This window comes from Sciurus carolinensis, chromosome 4, assembly GCF_902686445.1.
Source record: "Sciurus carolinensis chromosome 4, mSciCar1.2, whole genome shotgun sequence".
NCBI classification, from domain to species: domain Eukaryota; kingdom Metazoa; phylum Chordata; class Mammalia; order Rodentia; family Sciuridae; genus Sciurus; species Sciurus carolinensis.
The window spans coordinates 156,994,021-157,008,710 of record NC_062216.1 but is presented as its reverse complement, the minus strand read 5'-3'; the positions used below and the strand labels follow the sequence as shown (position 1 = coordinate 157,008,710).

General features: G+C 37.8%; 1 protein-coding gene across 4 annotated transcripts in view; it reads right to left on the bottom strand.

The window, feature by feature from the left end:
• The window catches only part of Ano4 (anoctamin 4), a 322,489-nt gene that overhangs the window by 64,698 nt on the left and 243,101 nt on the right, over positions 1–14,690 (bottom strand). For all 4 annotated transcript variants that reach the window (XM_047550092.1, XM_047550093.1, XM_047550094.1 and 1 more), the window contains 4 exons: positions 10,295–10,350; positions 7,971–8,092; positions 5,663–5,797; positions 4,505–4,601 (listed from right to left, as the gene is read on the bottom strand). In XM_047550092.1, the coding sequence (XP_047406048.1) occupies positions 4,505–4,601; positions 5,663–5,797; positions 7,971–8,092; positions 10,295–10,350 (410 nt within the window). The remainder of the gene's footprint in view (positions 1–4,504; positions 4,602–5,662; positions 5,798–7,970; positions 8,093–10,294; positions 10,351–14,690) is intronic.

Here is a 14,690-nt window from a genome sequence, read left to right as displayed (position 1 = left end):
TAACTCACCAGGATAAGGGCTTGGCCTTTGGTCCTTACTCAAAGTATTTAGTATTCTAGAGGTATTAACCCACAGCCCCAAGTAACAGAATATTTGGAGAAGACAAATACTCCTCCCAGAAAATTCTCAACGAGGCAATATACACTTTCTGAAACAGCATGTTTTCTATAACAGCAGATTTAAGATTTAAATGAGCACAAAAAATATGCTTAAGGACATAAAGGAAGGAAGTTGTAAACCTAGAGTCACAGCAGTCAGCTGTGGGAAGAGAACTCATCCACAGGATGATCATGTAAACAGGTAGGCAGAGAGACCCCTGGGGATCTGAATGACCAGTTCTAGGCTGAGAGGCCCTATGTTCATAAAGCGTGAGCTACTTCAGTATCCTTTCCAGAGAAATGAGCCAGTGCATCCTTCTCTGTTTAATCCAGGTGAAGATGGGAGACTGACTCTTGTAAATGCAAAAGGTGAGGACAAAGCATTCCCTCTGATCAGCAGAAGAGCTGCTGATTGAGCTGGAACCATGCTCTTGTTCAATCCAGAATTCCTGTGCATCCAAAGTTCCATGAAATCACCCTGGTGTTTCTAGTAAATAAGTATATGTGTGTGTGTGTGTGTGTGTGTGTGTGTGTGTGTGTGTATGTCCCTAGAATAGAAATCTATCTTCAGCCACCCACCCTTAGTTTTGAGACAGGATCTTGCTAAATTGTAAGGGCCTCATTAAGTTGCTAAGACTGGCCTCAAACTTGCAATCCTCCTGCTTCAGCCTCCTGAGTCACTGGGATTACAGGCGTGCACTACCATATCAGGCTCTAATAAAATATTTCTAAAGGAAACCTTGGTCATCTCAAGTCTGTCATTCTTCATTTTGTTATGTTTCAAGGCAAGAACAAATGTTAGATTCAGAACCTAAACATCTTATAGCTCAGTGAGGCACAAAGGTCAAGAGGATATGTTTTCTGGTCTGATAAATCAAGGCCCAACTATTTAATGTGGTATGCCCACAGAGGAATAGTTTTTACCTCTCTGAGTTTGTGAATCAAATGGGGATAATAATAATTACCTCGAAGTTACTATAAGATTAGAAATAATAGATATAGGTTTCCTAGCTATTATTTTAGCTATAGACTATTATTAAAATTATTATTGTTCTAGATTATTTGTTAGGTAGAATAACTGCTAATAGAAGTCCTTTTCAATTTAAGTACTTTAAACTATTCAAGATGGTTCCTTTAAAGAATTATTAATATTGTCCCCAAAAGAGAACTTCACCCAAGCATAACTTTACATTAAAACAAACAAACAAAAACAAAACCAAGAAAACCCTGAACCAAAGAAACTCAGCTTCTGTTTCTAAGATTTCCCCAAAGCAGGATTTTAAAACCTGAGTCATTCAGGTTTATCTCATGACCTTTAAATAAAACTCTGTTACTGAAAAAACTCTTTGATCCTCATCAAATCTCTATTTTCCAAGGTTACTCTGTTAAATTTGTCCTCAGATACTTCGTCTATCTGTGTATTCTCCAAAGATAGGGAGAGTATCTTGTGCTTTTTTGGTTCCTTGTGACACATAACTACGAGCCTAAATCTTTCTGAAATCACAGCTGACTTTTGTGGTTCTGGCTCTTCCCACAGGGACTGGCCACCTGCAATGCTGAAGACATCGTGGATGGGCGGGATCTGGGTTGCCATCAAATGTTCTCATTTAAAATGAACAAAAATGTGCAAGGCCAACAGGGTAATTAGATAGATCCAGGCTGCAGTAATTGCAGAGGTCCAATGAAATCTGCCAACTCTTTTATATCTGGAATTTGGGCAAATCCATAGGCAGTGGTTCTTGAAAAAAGGTTCCATCAAACCAAACTCCAGTTATTTATTCATTTATTTTGCATGAGTGGCTTTGCCCCTTAGGTAAAAAGACTCTTGGAACTAGATGAATGTGTCCAATAATAAAGTAAGGCATACCCCAAGATAGGGACATGCAAAAATATGATGCAAATAACGATCCCATGTTTTCTTTTTTTCTTCAAAGCACTTTCACATACACCGTCTTCTTCAGTCATGACATGCCAATGGAATGCAAAGAAGGCAGGTATTACATGCATCTTAGATATGAGAAAACTCAGTCTGAGAAAGGGCATGTGCAAGGTCAGTGAGGTAAGTAGCTGAGCTAGCTGTGAATCATAATCCTATTGACTATAATGATGAGAAAGAGGGGGACATGATGGCAGCTGGCATTTACTGACATGAGGCTCAGTATATATCTTACCTCATTTCTGAAAACATTATGCTCAGTATATATTTTACCTCACTTCTGAAAACAATTATGTGAAACAAACAGCATGTTCTCCATTTTATAGATGAGAAGGCTGAGACCCAGGGAGGTTAAATAACTTGTTCCCAGAGAGGCAGTAAAGAGCAGTCAAAATACAAACCTATGTGTGTCATGTGTCCCTGAGGAGAGCAGGCTGAGCCCTCTCTGAGTTATTCCATGATGTACAGAACAGCAGTTTTCAGGCTGTGCGTAGACCTTTGTTACTACATTTTGTAAAGCAGTAGTTTGGCATAAGCTACTCCATTCTGAGTTTAAGTGCTGAGGGGGGATGACTCCATATCTTGTTTGTACAAGCAAAGAACCACCATCTGCCTGGCACAACCATAAGGCATAAACTGATAAATAAATCAATCATGCTATTAAGAATGGCCACCTGTGAACTGATCAAATTAACCAGGAGCATACGGATACGTGGACATAGCTTATCAAACTCATATTGGAGAAACCAGGCCCACATGCTTACTGAATATACCAGACCACCAAATGATGCAACTCCCTCACCTGAAACCCATAAAAGAAGGGGCACCCCAAGACTGGACAAGGTAGCACCCTGACCCATCACCTGGTCACTGGTCACAAGTCTTGCCTAGGAAAATTTCCACAACACTGAAACTCAATCTCTGTTCTTGGTCCTTAGTAGAGTGTGATTTCTCCTGCCTGTGATGACTGCACGTGGTCCACTCCATGCTGACATCTCACACTGAACTCCAAGCTGATACTGCTGTTCATCTGGACTTGGCCTAGAATAAGTTCTTGCATGTTGACAGCTCTGCACCCTGAACAAGTTCTTTGGTTCCTGATCTTATCTGATCACCTTCAGTGACTCTTCATGTGTCTGCTCTTGGCCTTTGCTCTCAGTTCAGCCTCCTGAACCCCTGTGTTTGCCTTAATCCTTTCTTAGACTTTCTAATATAACACATACACGCACACACACACACATACACGTGCGCACATGTACACACATTCGTACAAAGTGTAATGGGCGGCTTGAGTATTAATAGATATTAGAAATTAAAATCAGAATAAAAGAACCTGTGATTGCCCAGCTTATGACTACCAGGTGAACCCCACAAGTCTTCAGTGAACTGACACTGAAGAAACTGATGTAGCCTGTGAATTTATTGTTATTCAAGAAATTCTGACATTGTGGAAAGACACAAATGTGTTTGGTCTATGTTAATAACAAAACTTGCTCAGAACAGTCTCCAGTAATAACACATGGATACCCTGGATTAGTAAAGGAATACTTAGAACAGGGGTTTTAGTCATTTTTCCTGTCATGAATCCCTTTGGCAGTCTGGTGAAACCTGTGCACACCTTCTCAGAATAATATTTTTAAATGTAAAAAAAAAGTATATAGGGTTACAAAGAGCAAACCGACACAATTTTTGCAACATTATGAGAGCTCTATATCATTGCTCCATGTGTCATTGATAATACAAATAAATTAAATATCAATAAAAGTTTGAACCTTTCTCTGGCTCTGTGCTCTTTGCACTGTGCAAGGCTGCAGTTTCTTGTGATGATATCTAGAAACATACTTTTAAATGCACGTTGTTATGGTTTGAATAAGAGGTGTCCCCTGAAAAGTTCATGTTAGGCAATACAGGAATATGCACAAGTGAAACAATTAGATGATCAGAGCTGTAACCTCATCAGTGGACTAATCCATTGGATGGATTAGTAATTTGTGTAACTGTAGGTAGGTAGAGCATGGCTGGAGGAGATAGGTCACTGAGGCTGTGTCCTTGGAGATTATATATCTTGTCCCTGGATCCCCACTCCCACCCCCACTTTCTGGCTGCCATTAGCTAAGGAGTTTTTCTCCACCATGCCTTTCTCTATGATTTTCTGCCTCATTTCAGGCCCAGAGTAATGGAGTTGGTCTACCATGGAATGAATCTGAGACACTGTAAACCACAATGAACTTTTTCTCCTCTAAGTTGCTCTTGTCAGGCATTTTGATTACAGTGACAAAGAACTGACTAACACATACGTATGTTAAAAAAGACGTTTGTATCAGGATACTGAATGATGGAGACTGGTGTATCTGACAACATTAGCTTGAGTATGAAAGACTGGAAATGACAAGAATATAGTCACCCACTGTCCCTCAGTGAGGAGTATGTCAAATTCAACCCACCTAATATACTGCATGTTTGGAATTACCTTGGCATAAACACAGCTGTCCGACAGCCTCATGAATGGACAATATTTATCACACACGGGACACATGATGATATCTGTAGCTTGGCAGACTTCTTTACTGAAAAAGAAAACAGAAAAGGACTGCTTTTTGATGACACGGACAATTGATTTTTTCCCTAAAACTTCATTAAGATGTTAGACTGATAAAATCCAGTAGATTAAATTTTTGCTCTTGGAAATGTCTTAGCTTTTTCTGTTTTAATATGAATAAGTTCCTACACAGTTTAATAGTTTGATAAACCTAATTATTTATGAAGCTGTTCCTTGGCTTTAGATCTTAATGTTACACTTGGGAAAATATATGAAACAAAACATTGGTGGTTATACCCCAAATTATACAAAAGTCCTTCACAAAATTTCTTAGGTCTGAAACAATTTCATGCTGAATTATGGAAGCAACAAGATACCTAAAAATGCCTACTTTTATTTCCTTGTGAATGATAAAACTAAAAATGGAGGAATAAATAAAAATAATTTGGGACCTTAATTCTGGGAGAAAATATCTCTCATTAATAATTTCACCAGCAAGTAAAATATTTTAGAAGCCAGGAGACTTAATCACTCACTTTTATTCTTATGATCACTTTTAAAAGGTACATTTACTATTTAAGGTCACCATCCAGCTTTGCAGTAAGATTTTATGAATATCTTAAACTTGTATTCTGGTGAGAGAACCAAAGAAACAGCCATCAACAGTGAACCATTCCCAACCAGTAAGTTGGTGAGATGTATTTGTGGTCTAGGTGTTTAAATGATCCTTATAAAAAACAGAATACATGAAAAAGAATTGGAAGGCCATTATTTGCAGTAGGCATCAGTTTTAGGAACGGTGAAAGAAAGAAAAGAGCAGTTTTCAGTCAGTGAATGAAATGATTTGCTCCGCGGACATGTAGGCGTGTGTGTATCTATCAATGCAACTTTTGCTTCCAGGGTAGCTGAAGACCACAACAGCGAGGGCATTGGAGACCAGCGGTAATTGTGACTTTTGAAGTTTTCCACCAGAGATTGGGAAGAAAGTTGGAATGAAAAGCTGTGTTTCCAGTCTGTGAATACCCCAAAGCATAAGGAGCCATTTCTAAGTACTCAGCAAAAGCAGGTCCACTCAAGAGTTCCCCGTACCTGACTTGGCAGTGATCCAGAGTAGTGACTCCATACAGAAAGACGAACAGTCCGATGAAGGCAGCCGGGAAGAGCATGCCGGTGTACCAGCCCAACCAGGCAAAATACAGCCCGATCTTCTCTCCAAAATACCGCCTGTGTGGGGCACGACAGACTTACAAATTACAGTCAAGTGTGTCAAGTTAAGTACTGTAGCACTTTGTTCAGTCATTTTACATTGCCTTCCTGATAAAATGCAGACAAGGTAAGACAGGAGAAGGGAATATTTGATCAAGTCTAGACTTGGGGGTTTAATTTCTTCTCCTTTTACTTTATATCAGAGATAGAAGTAGCCCTTCCATCCAAGAGCGGGATCATACATGATCAGATTCTGAGAACACAGAATGGACTAGAAGGGGCCCGAGTAGGAAAAGGGAAGCAAAGTCGGGGACACCTGTTACAGTCCAGGTAGTAGGTGAAGGCAGAGGGAGAAGCAGAAGAAATGCTGGGATGCTGCGGGTGGTTAGATTCAAGAGGTCTGGAGCAAATAAAATCTACAGGACAAGAAGTATTGAAGAGGGAGATTCCTGAGGTGCTCCGCAAGTCCACCTACTCAAGCCTTGGTGGGGCTCTTCATCCCTCTTCTTTGGGCCAACATAAATCCTGCTGCTCTCCCAGAGCTCAGATCTCAGAAGCTTCCACATGGATGCTGACCCACATCCATCCTTTCCATTTTTCCAAACAGTAAAACTTAGAGACTCCCTCACCCATTTTACCTCATCACGCATGGTCTGGTATTTTTCTAATTGTCTCAAAAGTGCAGGACCTGTTTGTCTGAAGGAAAATGTTTCTCAACACCAGAGACCATGGCTTCGGTTTGTCTTTATTAACTGTACTTAGCACAGTATTAGAAACACAATGGACAGCTCATTAATACTCACTAACTGCAAAATCTTGATCAAAACCTTGTCATGGGTGGAGATAGTTTGCCCGTGGTAATGATCTGTAATTTCTAATCAATCTAATCCTTTAATATGGGACTGAGGTTGGAAAGGGAATTTGCTTTTATTTTTTCTTAGCGTTCAACGTGCATTGAGTCTGGTCAAAGGAAAATTATCGCATCTCAGAAAATATTGTCAACTCATCCAGATCATCTGGATCATTTGTTACCAACACAAAGAACAGGACATAATTCATCAATGTCCTTGAAACATCAGGAGTAAGCACTTGGCAACAAGGTAACATGGGCTCTCTTAGGAAGAACAATTACTCAGGGGGATGAAACTGTTATCTTTTTGTGCCCCCCCACCTCCCAGCCCCAGCTCATTTTTTTTTTAGGGATACAGTGTAAATGAAACATATCCAGTTAGTCTAGGAAATGAGACATGACTTTTTCTTTAATGAGGAATCCATGAAGTGAGGATGGTTATTAGTCAGCCTTAATCACCAATCTCTAAATAAACAATGAGATGTCAGAGAATAGTGCTGTCATGGCAGAAGGTTGGGCAGATATAAATGATAAAGAAATATATTTTCACTGCACAGTTATCATAGTTTAAAAGCTGATATATTTTTGACCTGTAATTAAAGAAAATTCTAAATGCTGATAGTTTTCAATTAAAATTAAAATAAGACTGAAGTGTATTGGAATGAGTACCTCATATGTCCTGTTTATGTGAGACCAGTTGAGTATCCCTTATCCAAAATGCTTGGGATCAGCAGTTTTCAAATTTTAGGTTTTCTGTAAATTTTGGAATTTTATATATACATAAGATAACTTGGAGACAGTACCCAAGTGTAACAAAAGATTCCTTTTTTTCACATACACCTCATTAACATAGCCCGCAGGTAATTTTGTGCAATACTTTTTGTATGCCCACACCTTGACTGTGACCCATCACATGAGATCAGGTGTGGGATTTCCCATCTGTGGCATCATGTTAGTGCTCAAAGAATTTTGGACTATGGACCATTTTGGATTTTCAGATTAGTTATACTCAACAATACTCCATTTTGTGATTAATGTACGTAAGCAGCGTCACCTCTCCACAGGACAATTTGTGAGTGGCAGTCACATGGGTAACCTGCTCCTCAAGTAGTCTCACAGGGGCCCTTGCCCATATCCCATGCCCTTCCTGGGCCCCTGCCCCAGGCCCTTTTGAAGGAAACACCAACCTCATCAAAGGAAAAGTCGGTTTACCAAGAAAAACAATGTCCTCCAAAAAACCCTCGTGGAAGAAGACGAACTTCTAACCTCTTTTGCCCTTGATGATGGCTCATCTTTCGGTGAAGATGAAGACTTTCTATTTGTAGCTGGTTAAAAACTCACCTGACAAGATCCAAAGGCTGGTATTTATACCACACACCCCAGGAAGCCCAGCACTCATAGAGCAGATGCCGGTGGTTCACGGCTCCGTGGGTTCGAATGGAGTTTTTACTTCTGTAACTTCCCTGGGATAAAAACAGCACTGCTGATGAGGGAATAGCCACACAGCCACAAGGAAATGATGACAGTAACATTAGCAGGAGGAGCAGTAGGGGTGATAAGAAGGAAAAAGGGGTCCTCTCTGTTAAAGGGAATGCAGTTTGGTTATCCTGTATGTCATCTTGCTGATAATGCCATCCAGTAAACATCAGGCAGGTTTGAACTGAGTTTAAATTCAATCCCACTACCTTTTATGTAGGAGATCTTGGACAAGCACCCTAAATACTCTTGATTTCCCAATCTGTCATGGAACTAATAGTCACCTCACTAGGTTTGAATGGATAGTGTCAGGCCCAGTGGCCATACCCAAGAGCGTTAGTTCTCCTCCCTGTTTCACTTGGTAGGGTAGTTGGTACCAACAGTCTTGTCACAGTCTTGTCACAGCCTGATCACCAAGAAAATCCTGGTATGAGAAAGTTGGAAGCCATCTTGGAATCCTAATCGTTCATGTCTAATTCAACCTTCTTATTCAACAAATGAAGAAACCAAGGGCCAGAGAGGTGGTTGTTTTTCTGAGGTCAGTTCATGGCAATGGTAATTTGACCAACAGAAAATATACCTTCCAGAGGCAAATGAATTATTCACATTAGCCTAAGAAACCTGTTCTTACTCGAAAGAACACAGGGATGGGAATAAAAACTCAGGTGTGTTTCAGTTCAACCACCAAACTCACTGTGTGACTCTGAGGAGGGTGAACTTTTCGCTAAACCTCTATTTAAATTTGTAACATGGAAAAAGGGCAACAATACCTGCCCTTCCTACTTCTGAAGGTGGTTATGAGGCCGAATAATATAACTGAATTAAACTGAGAACAAGAAGTTAAAAGAGTAATGCTGTTATTATTGCCGTGTTATTACTGAGATATGAAGGCCCACAGACCCCCAAGAATTACTCTGTGGGGTTTTGTAGTTGCCTCTGCTCAGCTGTCCTCATGCCTGCCCATTCATTCCCCTGCCAATGTGCTTCTGCCCACCATTGCTTGGACATGGACCAGGGCAGCGAGAGGGGAGGATGCGGGACCCACTGAGACCTTCTCTAGACACAGCCAGCTAATAACTACAGGAAGCTACACTGTGGCTTTGGGGGAAAATCTGTCTTCAGAGTTCAGAAACACATGCATGTAACCCCAGTAAACCTTGCATCAAAATGATTGCTTCCGTCAGACTAAAAGGAGCATTCCAAAAATGTTTCTTAGTCATCTGTAAATAGCATTTCAGATCAGAGCTTCTAGTTTTCTTTATAATTAAGATTTTATATAATTAAGGTTTTAAAAATTCTACCTCACCTTTGACATCCTCTTGATGTTTAAAATTAAGAGAAGAAACATTGTAAGCCAAACAAAAAGTACATTTTGAGAAGACTTGCCATTTATGGAGAGGTGGAAATGTCCTCCAAAGTTTATTGGCAGTTTCAACCTAGTTAATTTGTGAGGTTGTGGAGAATTGGCACTAGGACATTTGCCTTGCATTCTTTGTGCTCTATACTGATGGTACAGAGTTGGGGCTTAATACTGTGAAAATGACAATAATCTCTCAATAATCATGGGATTTATAGTCCCAAGAACTCAGATATAGAATTCTGGGTTAGATAACTAAGATCTACTGGAAAACCAAATCAAGAATAATCACATTATACTTATGAAGGTCATTATGTATCACAAAGACTAGGAAGTAAATAAGGAAAGTATTAACATCTATACATCTTACAATGATGAATATAATACTATTAATTTTCTTTATCACTCTTTGTTTATCAGAAACTTTGCAAAATGACTTCCTACTACTCTTTCAAGGAATACCTATAAATTCATTTGTGGCAAAGGCTATTTCAAAAACATTTCCCCCTCAGTCTGGTGCCTCATGCAAATTTTCAGTGCTTTTTAAATTGCATGACTTAGAGTCCCCAAACCATTCCTCTGAATTCACACTGAGTGACTCTTAAGTGCTCTTTCAATTACATAAAAAGACATATAGAAATAAATCTCTGGTGAGGAAGAGATAAAAGAATGCAGATAGATCCTCCCCAATTACCCACTGAACAAATCAAATTCATTCTGAGCAAATATCAACGATTTTGAGCCATATCAGCAAATTCAATTGATGACTGTCCCTAGAAGCCAGTTTTAGTAACAAGTTAAAAGAAGATAAGGAGAAAATGCAGCACGATACCTCATGCAGGGGAAAAGCAGCTTCATAGGAGCCATTGGTAAGTAAGCGATTCAGACCTAAAGCAACAAATAATACCGTTCCAGTTAATACTGAGTTTAGATCCTCACAATTCTCAAGACTACCAAGGGCAGTACTTTCTGGAAAAAAAGAATCTAGGTTTTCCAAAGAAATTCAAACCTACTTAGGCAATCAACAGTTTAGAAAGAAAACTTTGCAGTCTGTTAGGTAATTGGGATCAAATGCTAGGAAATCTGGGTTTTTAAAAAAAAAAAATATTAAATTGTCAAAAACTGAATACAAAGTTTACAGTGTGATGATTTGATATATATAATACACTGTCATGATTACAATAATCAAGTTATGAATATATCCATCACCACCCAAGCTGTACCTTCTGTTCCAGAACTTATTCATTTTATAACTGAAACTTTGTAACCTTTGACCAACATCTCCGTTTCCCCTATTCTGTTCTGCTTCCAAAGGTTTGACTTGTTTAGATTCCAATAAGTGAAATCATGCAGCATTTGTCTTCCCATGATTGGTGCATTTCACCCAGCAAGATGTCCTCCAAGTTTAAATCTGCTGTCATAAATGGCAGAATTTTCTTCTTTTTGTGGCTGACGAACATTGCATGGTGTATACGTACAATTTCTTTATCCACCCATGTAGGCTGTTTCTATATCTTGGTTATTGTAAATAATGCTGAATAAACATGGGGGTGCAGATGTCTCTTCAATGTACTGATTTCACTTTCTCTGGGTAAATATCCAGAAGCGGAATTGCTGGATCATAGAGTAGTTCTATTTTAAATTGTTTAGAAACCTCCCGATTGTTTCCATAATGACTAGACCATTTTCCATTTCCACCAGCAGTGTATGGAAGCTTTCTTTTAGTCACCTTCTCACCATATTTCTCTCTTTATCTTTTTGGTAACAGCTATTCTAATTCTCATGGGTGTGAGATGATATCACTGTGGTTTTGATTTGCATTTCCTTGATGATTAGTGCTATTGAGCACCTTTTCATATTCCTATTGGCCATTTGCATGTTTTCTTTATAAAAATGAATAATGCCTATTCAGGTCCTTTGCTCATTTTTAAATTAGGTGATCTGGGTTTTTTTGTTATTGATTTCTGTAAGTTTCATACATATTTTGAATATTAACCCTTTATCAGATATATGACTTGCAAATATTTTTTCCCATTTTGTGGGTTGTCTTTTCAATTTGTTGATTGTTTTCATTGCTATGTAGAAGCTTTTTGGACATTGGTTTTTCAGACACCAACATACAAAATATATTCAAATCTTATGCCCATTACAAATTTTTATAACAAGTTTTGAAAGGTGTTTGGTGTATTTCGGATACTGTCAGACATACGCTTTGGAATTTCTTTTTCTTAGTATGTGGTTTCTCTTTTTATTCTCTTAAAAATCTTTTTCTGAAGAGCAAAATTTTAATTTTGATTAAATCCCATTTATCTATCTTTGTTTCTTTTATGAATTGTGCCTTTTTAATGAATCGTGATTTTAGGATTATAACTGATTAAATTTTTTTATCGTTATAAAGTGAACTTTCTTTATCCCTGGTGATATTCTTTGCTCTAAAATCTACTTTTTCTGGTACCAGTATATCCATTCAAACTTCCTTTTGATGAATGGTAACCTATCTTTTCCATCCCTTTACTTTTAACCTATTTGTCTCTTTATATGTAAGGTGATTATCTTGCAATAACTTGGATTGTTTTTTATTCCATGTATCAATCTCTGGCATTTGGATTGAGGTCTTTAACTACTTATTACTGATAGGTTAGATGTAGATGTAAGTCTGTGACTGCACTGTTTTCTACTTGTCCCATCTGTTCTTTTGCTATTCTGTGGTTTTTTTTTTTTGGGGGGGGGCACTATTTATTTCTTATGATTCCATTTATCTGTGTTGGCTCTTTAGCCATCATTCTTTGTTCTTGCTCTGTTAGAGGTTGATTTAGAGTTTAGGGCACACACTTCACTCCTCACAGTCTACCTTCAAGTGAAAATAGTCCCATGAAACTGGAGGCCTCTTTTCTTCCATTATAACCTTTTTGCTATTGTTAACATATAATTTACTTTGACCATAAACCTCAGATTACAGGGTTCTTATTTTGGTTTAAGTGGTCAGTTATCTACTAATGATATTTAAAGCATAAGAATATTTATATATTTTTCCTGGAAGGACTGCCTTTCACAAATCTTGTAGTAGAAGTTTTATAGTGATGAATTTTTTCAGTTTTAACATATCTGAAAATTTCTTTATTTCATCTCCATTTCTAGATTTTTTCACTGGTATAGAATTCTAAGTTGATGTTTTAATTTTTTAAAAAATTTTTACAGACTGCATTTTGATTCATTGTGCACAAATGGGGTACATCATTTCATTTCTCTGGTTGTGCATGATGTAGATTCATACCATTCGTGTAATCGTACATGTACATAGGGTGATAAAGATATTGCTCCATTGTCATCTAATATGATTTTTTTTCAAAGTGAGAAATCTACTATGAAGTAAACTTTATGCCTTTGTATATGACATGTCTGCAGATCTTGGCAACTCTGCTTTCTGGAACTTTGTTCTGTGAACTGTAGCTGCCTGGGTCTCCCTGGACTCTCAGCAACATCTTCTCAACTTGGAATCTCCCCAGCTTTGCCTGGATTCTCCCTCCTTGCCTAACTGAAGGTAGTCAATGGTGGGGCTCATTGAATTTGTTTTTTGTCTCACAAGGATCCCTGATTTTGATTTCCTAATGTTCAGTGTCTCGAAACTAACTGCTTCATACAATTTATCTGTTTTCTTTTTTTCTTTTTTGGTTGTTTCAGGTGGGAGAGTAAGTCTCATACCTGTGCTTTCACCTTGGCCAGAAGCAGAAGTTTAACATGTTGCTCTTGAAAGTTACTTTCAGATCAGGATGTATGTGACTTCCTAAAATAAACCTCAAAGATGATGATAAGATTGATATCTCTCAAGTGGCTTATAAGAGAAATGGTTTCTATACTTTAGATCCTGACCAGAATCCAGGGATTTTGCCTAATGAAAAGTAACACAAGCATGACCCTGCTCCTTATCAATGGAGGGTTGATCAAATGTTTGGGTACTTTTAATTACAGTAACACACCAATGCATTTAAGTTGATTGATAGTAACAGTAAATATCCAAGAAAGACAGTTGAAAGACAAATATCAGCAGGGGTTTGTATTTTGTTTAGCATAGCAGAAGCCCTCAAGAAATATCTTTGAAATTAATGAACAAATTATTGATTATGTAGAAAGTTTTGATTTCCTGTAGCATGTATTGAGCATTCTACATATTTCATCAATAACTTCTAAATATCCCAGATACAAGAAAAAATAAGATTCACAGAGATCTAATAAGAGACTCTGATGATAATCTTTATGTTTATCATAATTTATCAAAGTCCTACAAAGTGAGAAAGTGGCTAATATTTAAAGTCTACCACTTTACTAACTTCACTTTCTAACACACATTTTGAAAATACAAATACGTTCAAGATTTAGTGTATGCACACATATTGCTCCATGAATCTTTGTTGAGTTATTAATTGCTCTATTTTGAAAGTGGGTTTTACCAGGTTTGATTTTTCACAGTTGTGATAAATTCAGAGTAAGCTTGAAAAACTTACATAGTGACAGTTTACACTCCACTAAAACACCCTTATGAATCATGTCTACAAATCAATACTGTTGTGTTATTTCTAATCAATGTTGGCTCATGCAAGATGACAGAAAGTTTCAGGCAGAAAATAACATTGGATAAACATTAATTCTATCAAGAAATTAAATTTTCTTCCAACATGTTGTTTGTTTATGAAACCAAAGATGACAATGAAGTAAGTTAATAGATCTTTTGTAGTTTTACTTTACATTTTTAATCAAATGTGTAATCTTGTCTTAATAATTATTCTGATTGGTTCTGTCTAATTAGACATGCTTCCATGTCATCCTCATCAATTTTCAAAGTGCTGACATCTTTGAAGAGAACCCTTCTCCTCATTCCATCAGTTGAGAGAAGCTTTTACCAAATCTCTTTACTATACTTCCAGTGCTCCTTCAGAACACCGAAAAAACAGTCTCTGCCCTTCTTTTATCTCCTCTTGACTAATTGTAAAAACAGATCACAATTTGAAATCCAAAAATTATTATACCATAATAATTGCTGTATGGCCTCACAGTACAGTTGGTGATTGTGTAGGATACTGATAGTGAGACAGTCATCATTTTAAAAAAATATTTTCAATTCAGTTCAACAAGCACTTATTGAACTCCTTCTAGAAGCCAGACACTGAGCTAGGCCATGATAATGAAGAGCTGAATAGGGCAGCTTCTTTACAGTTTTGGAACTTTTTATC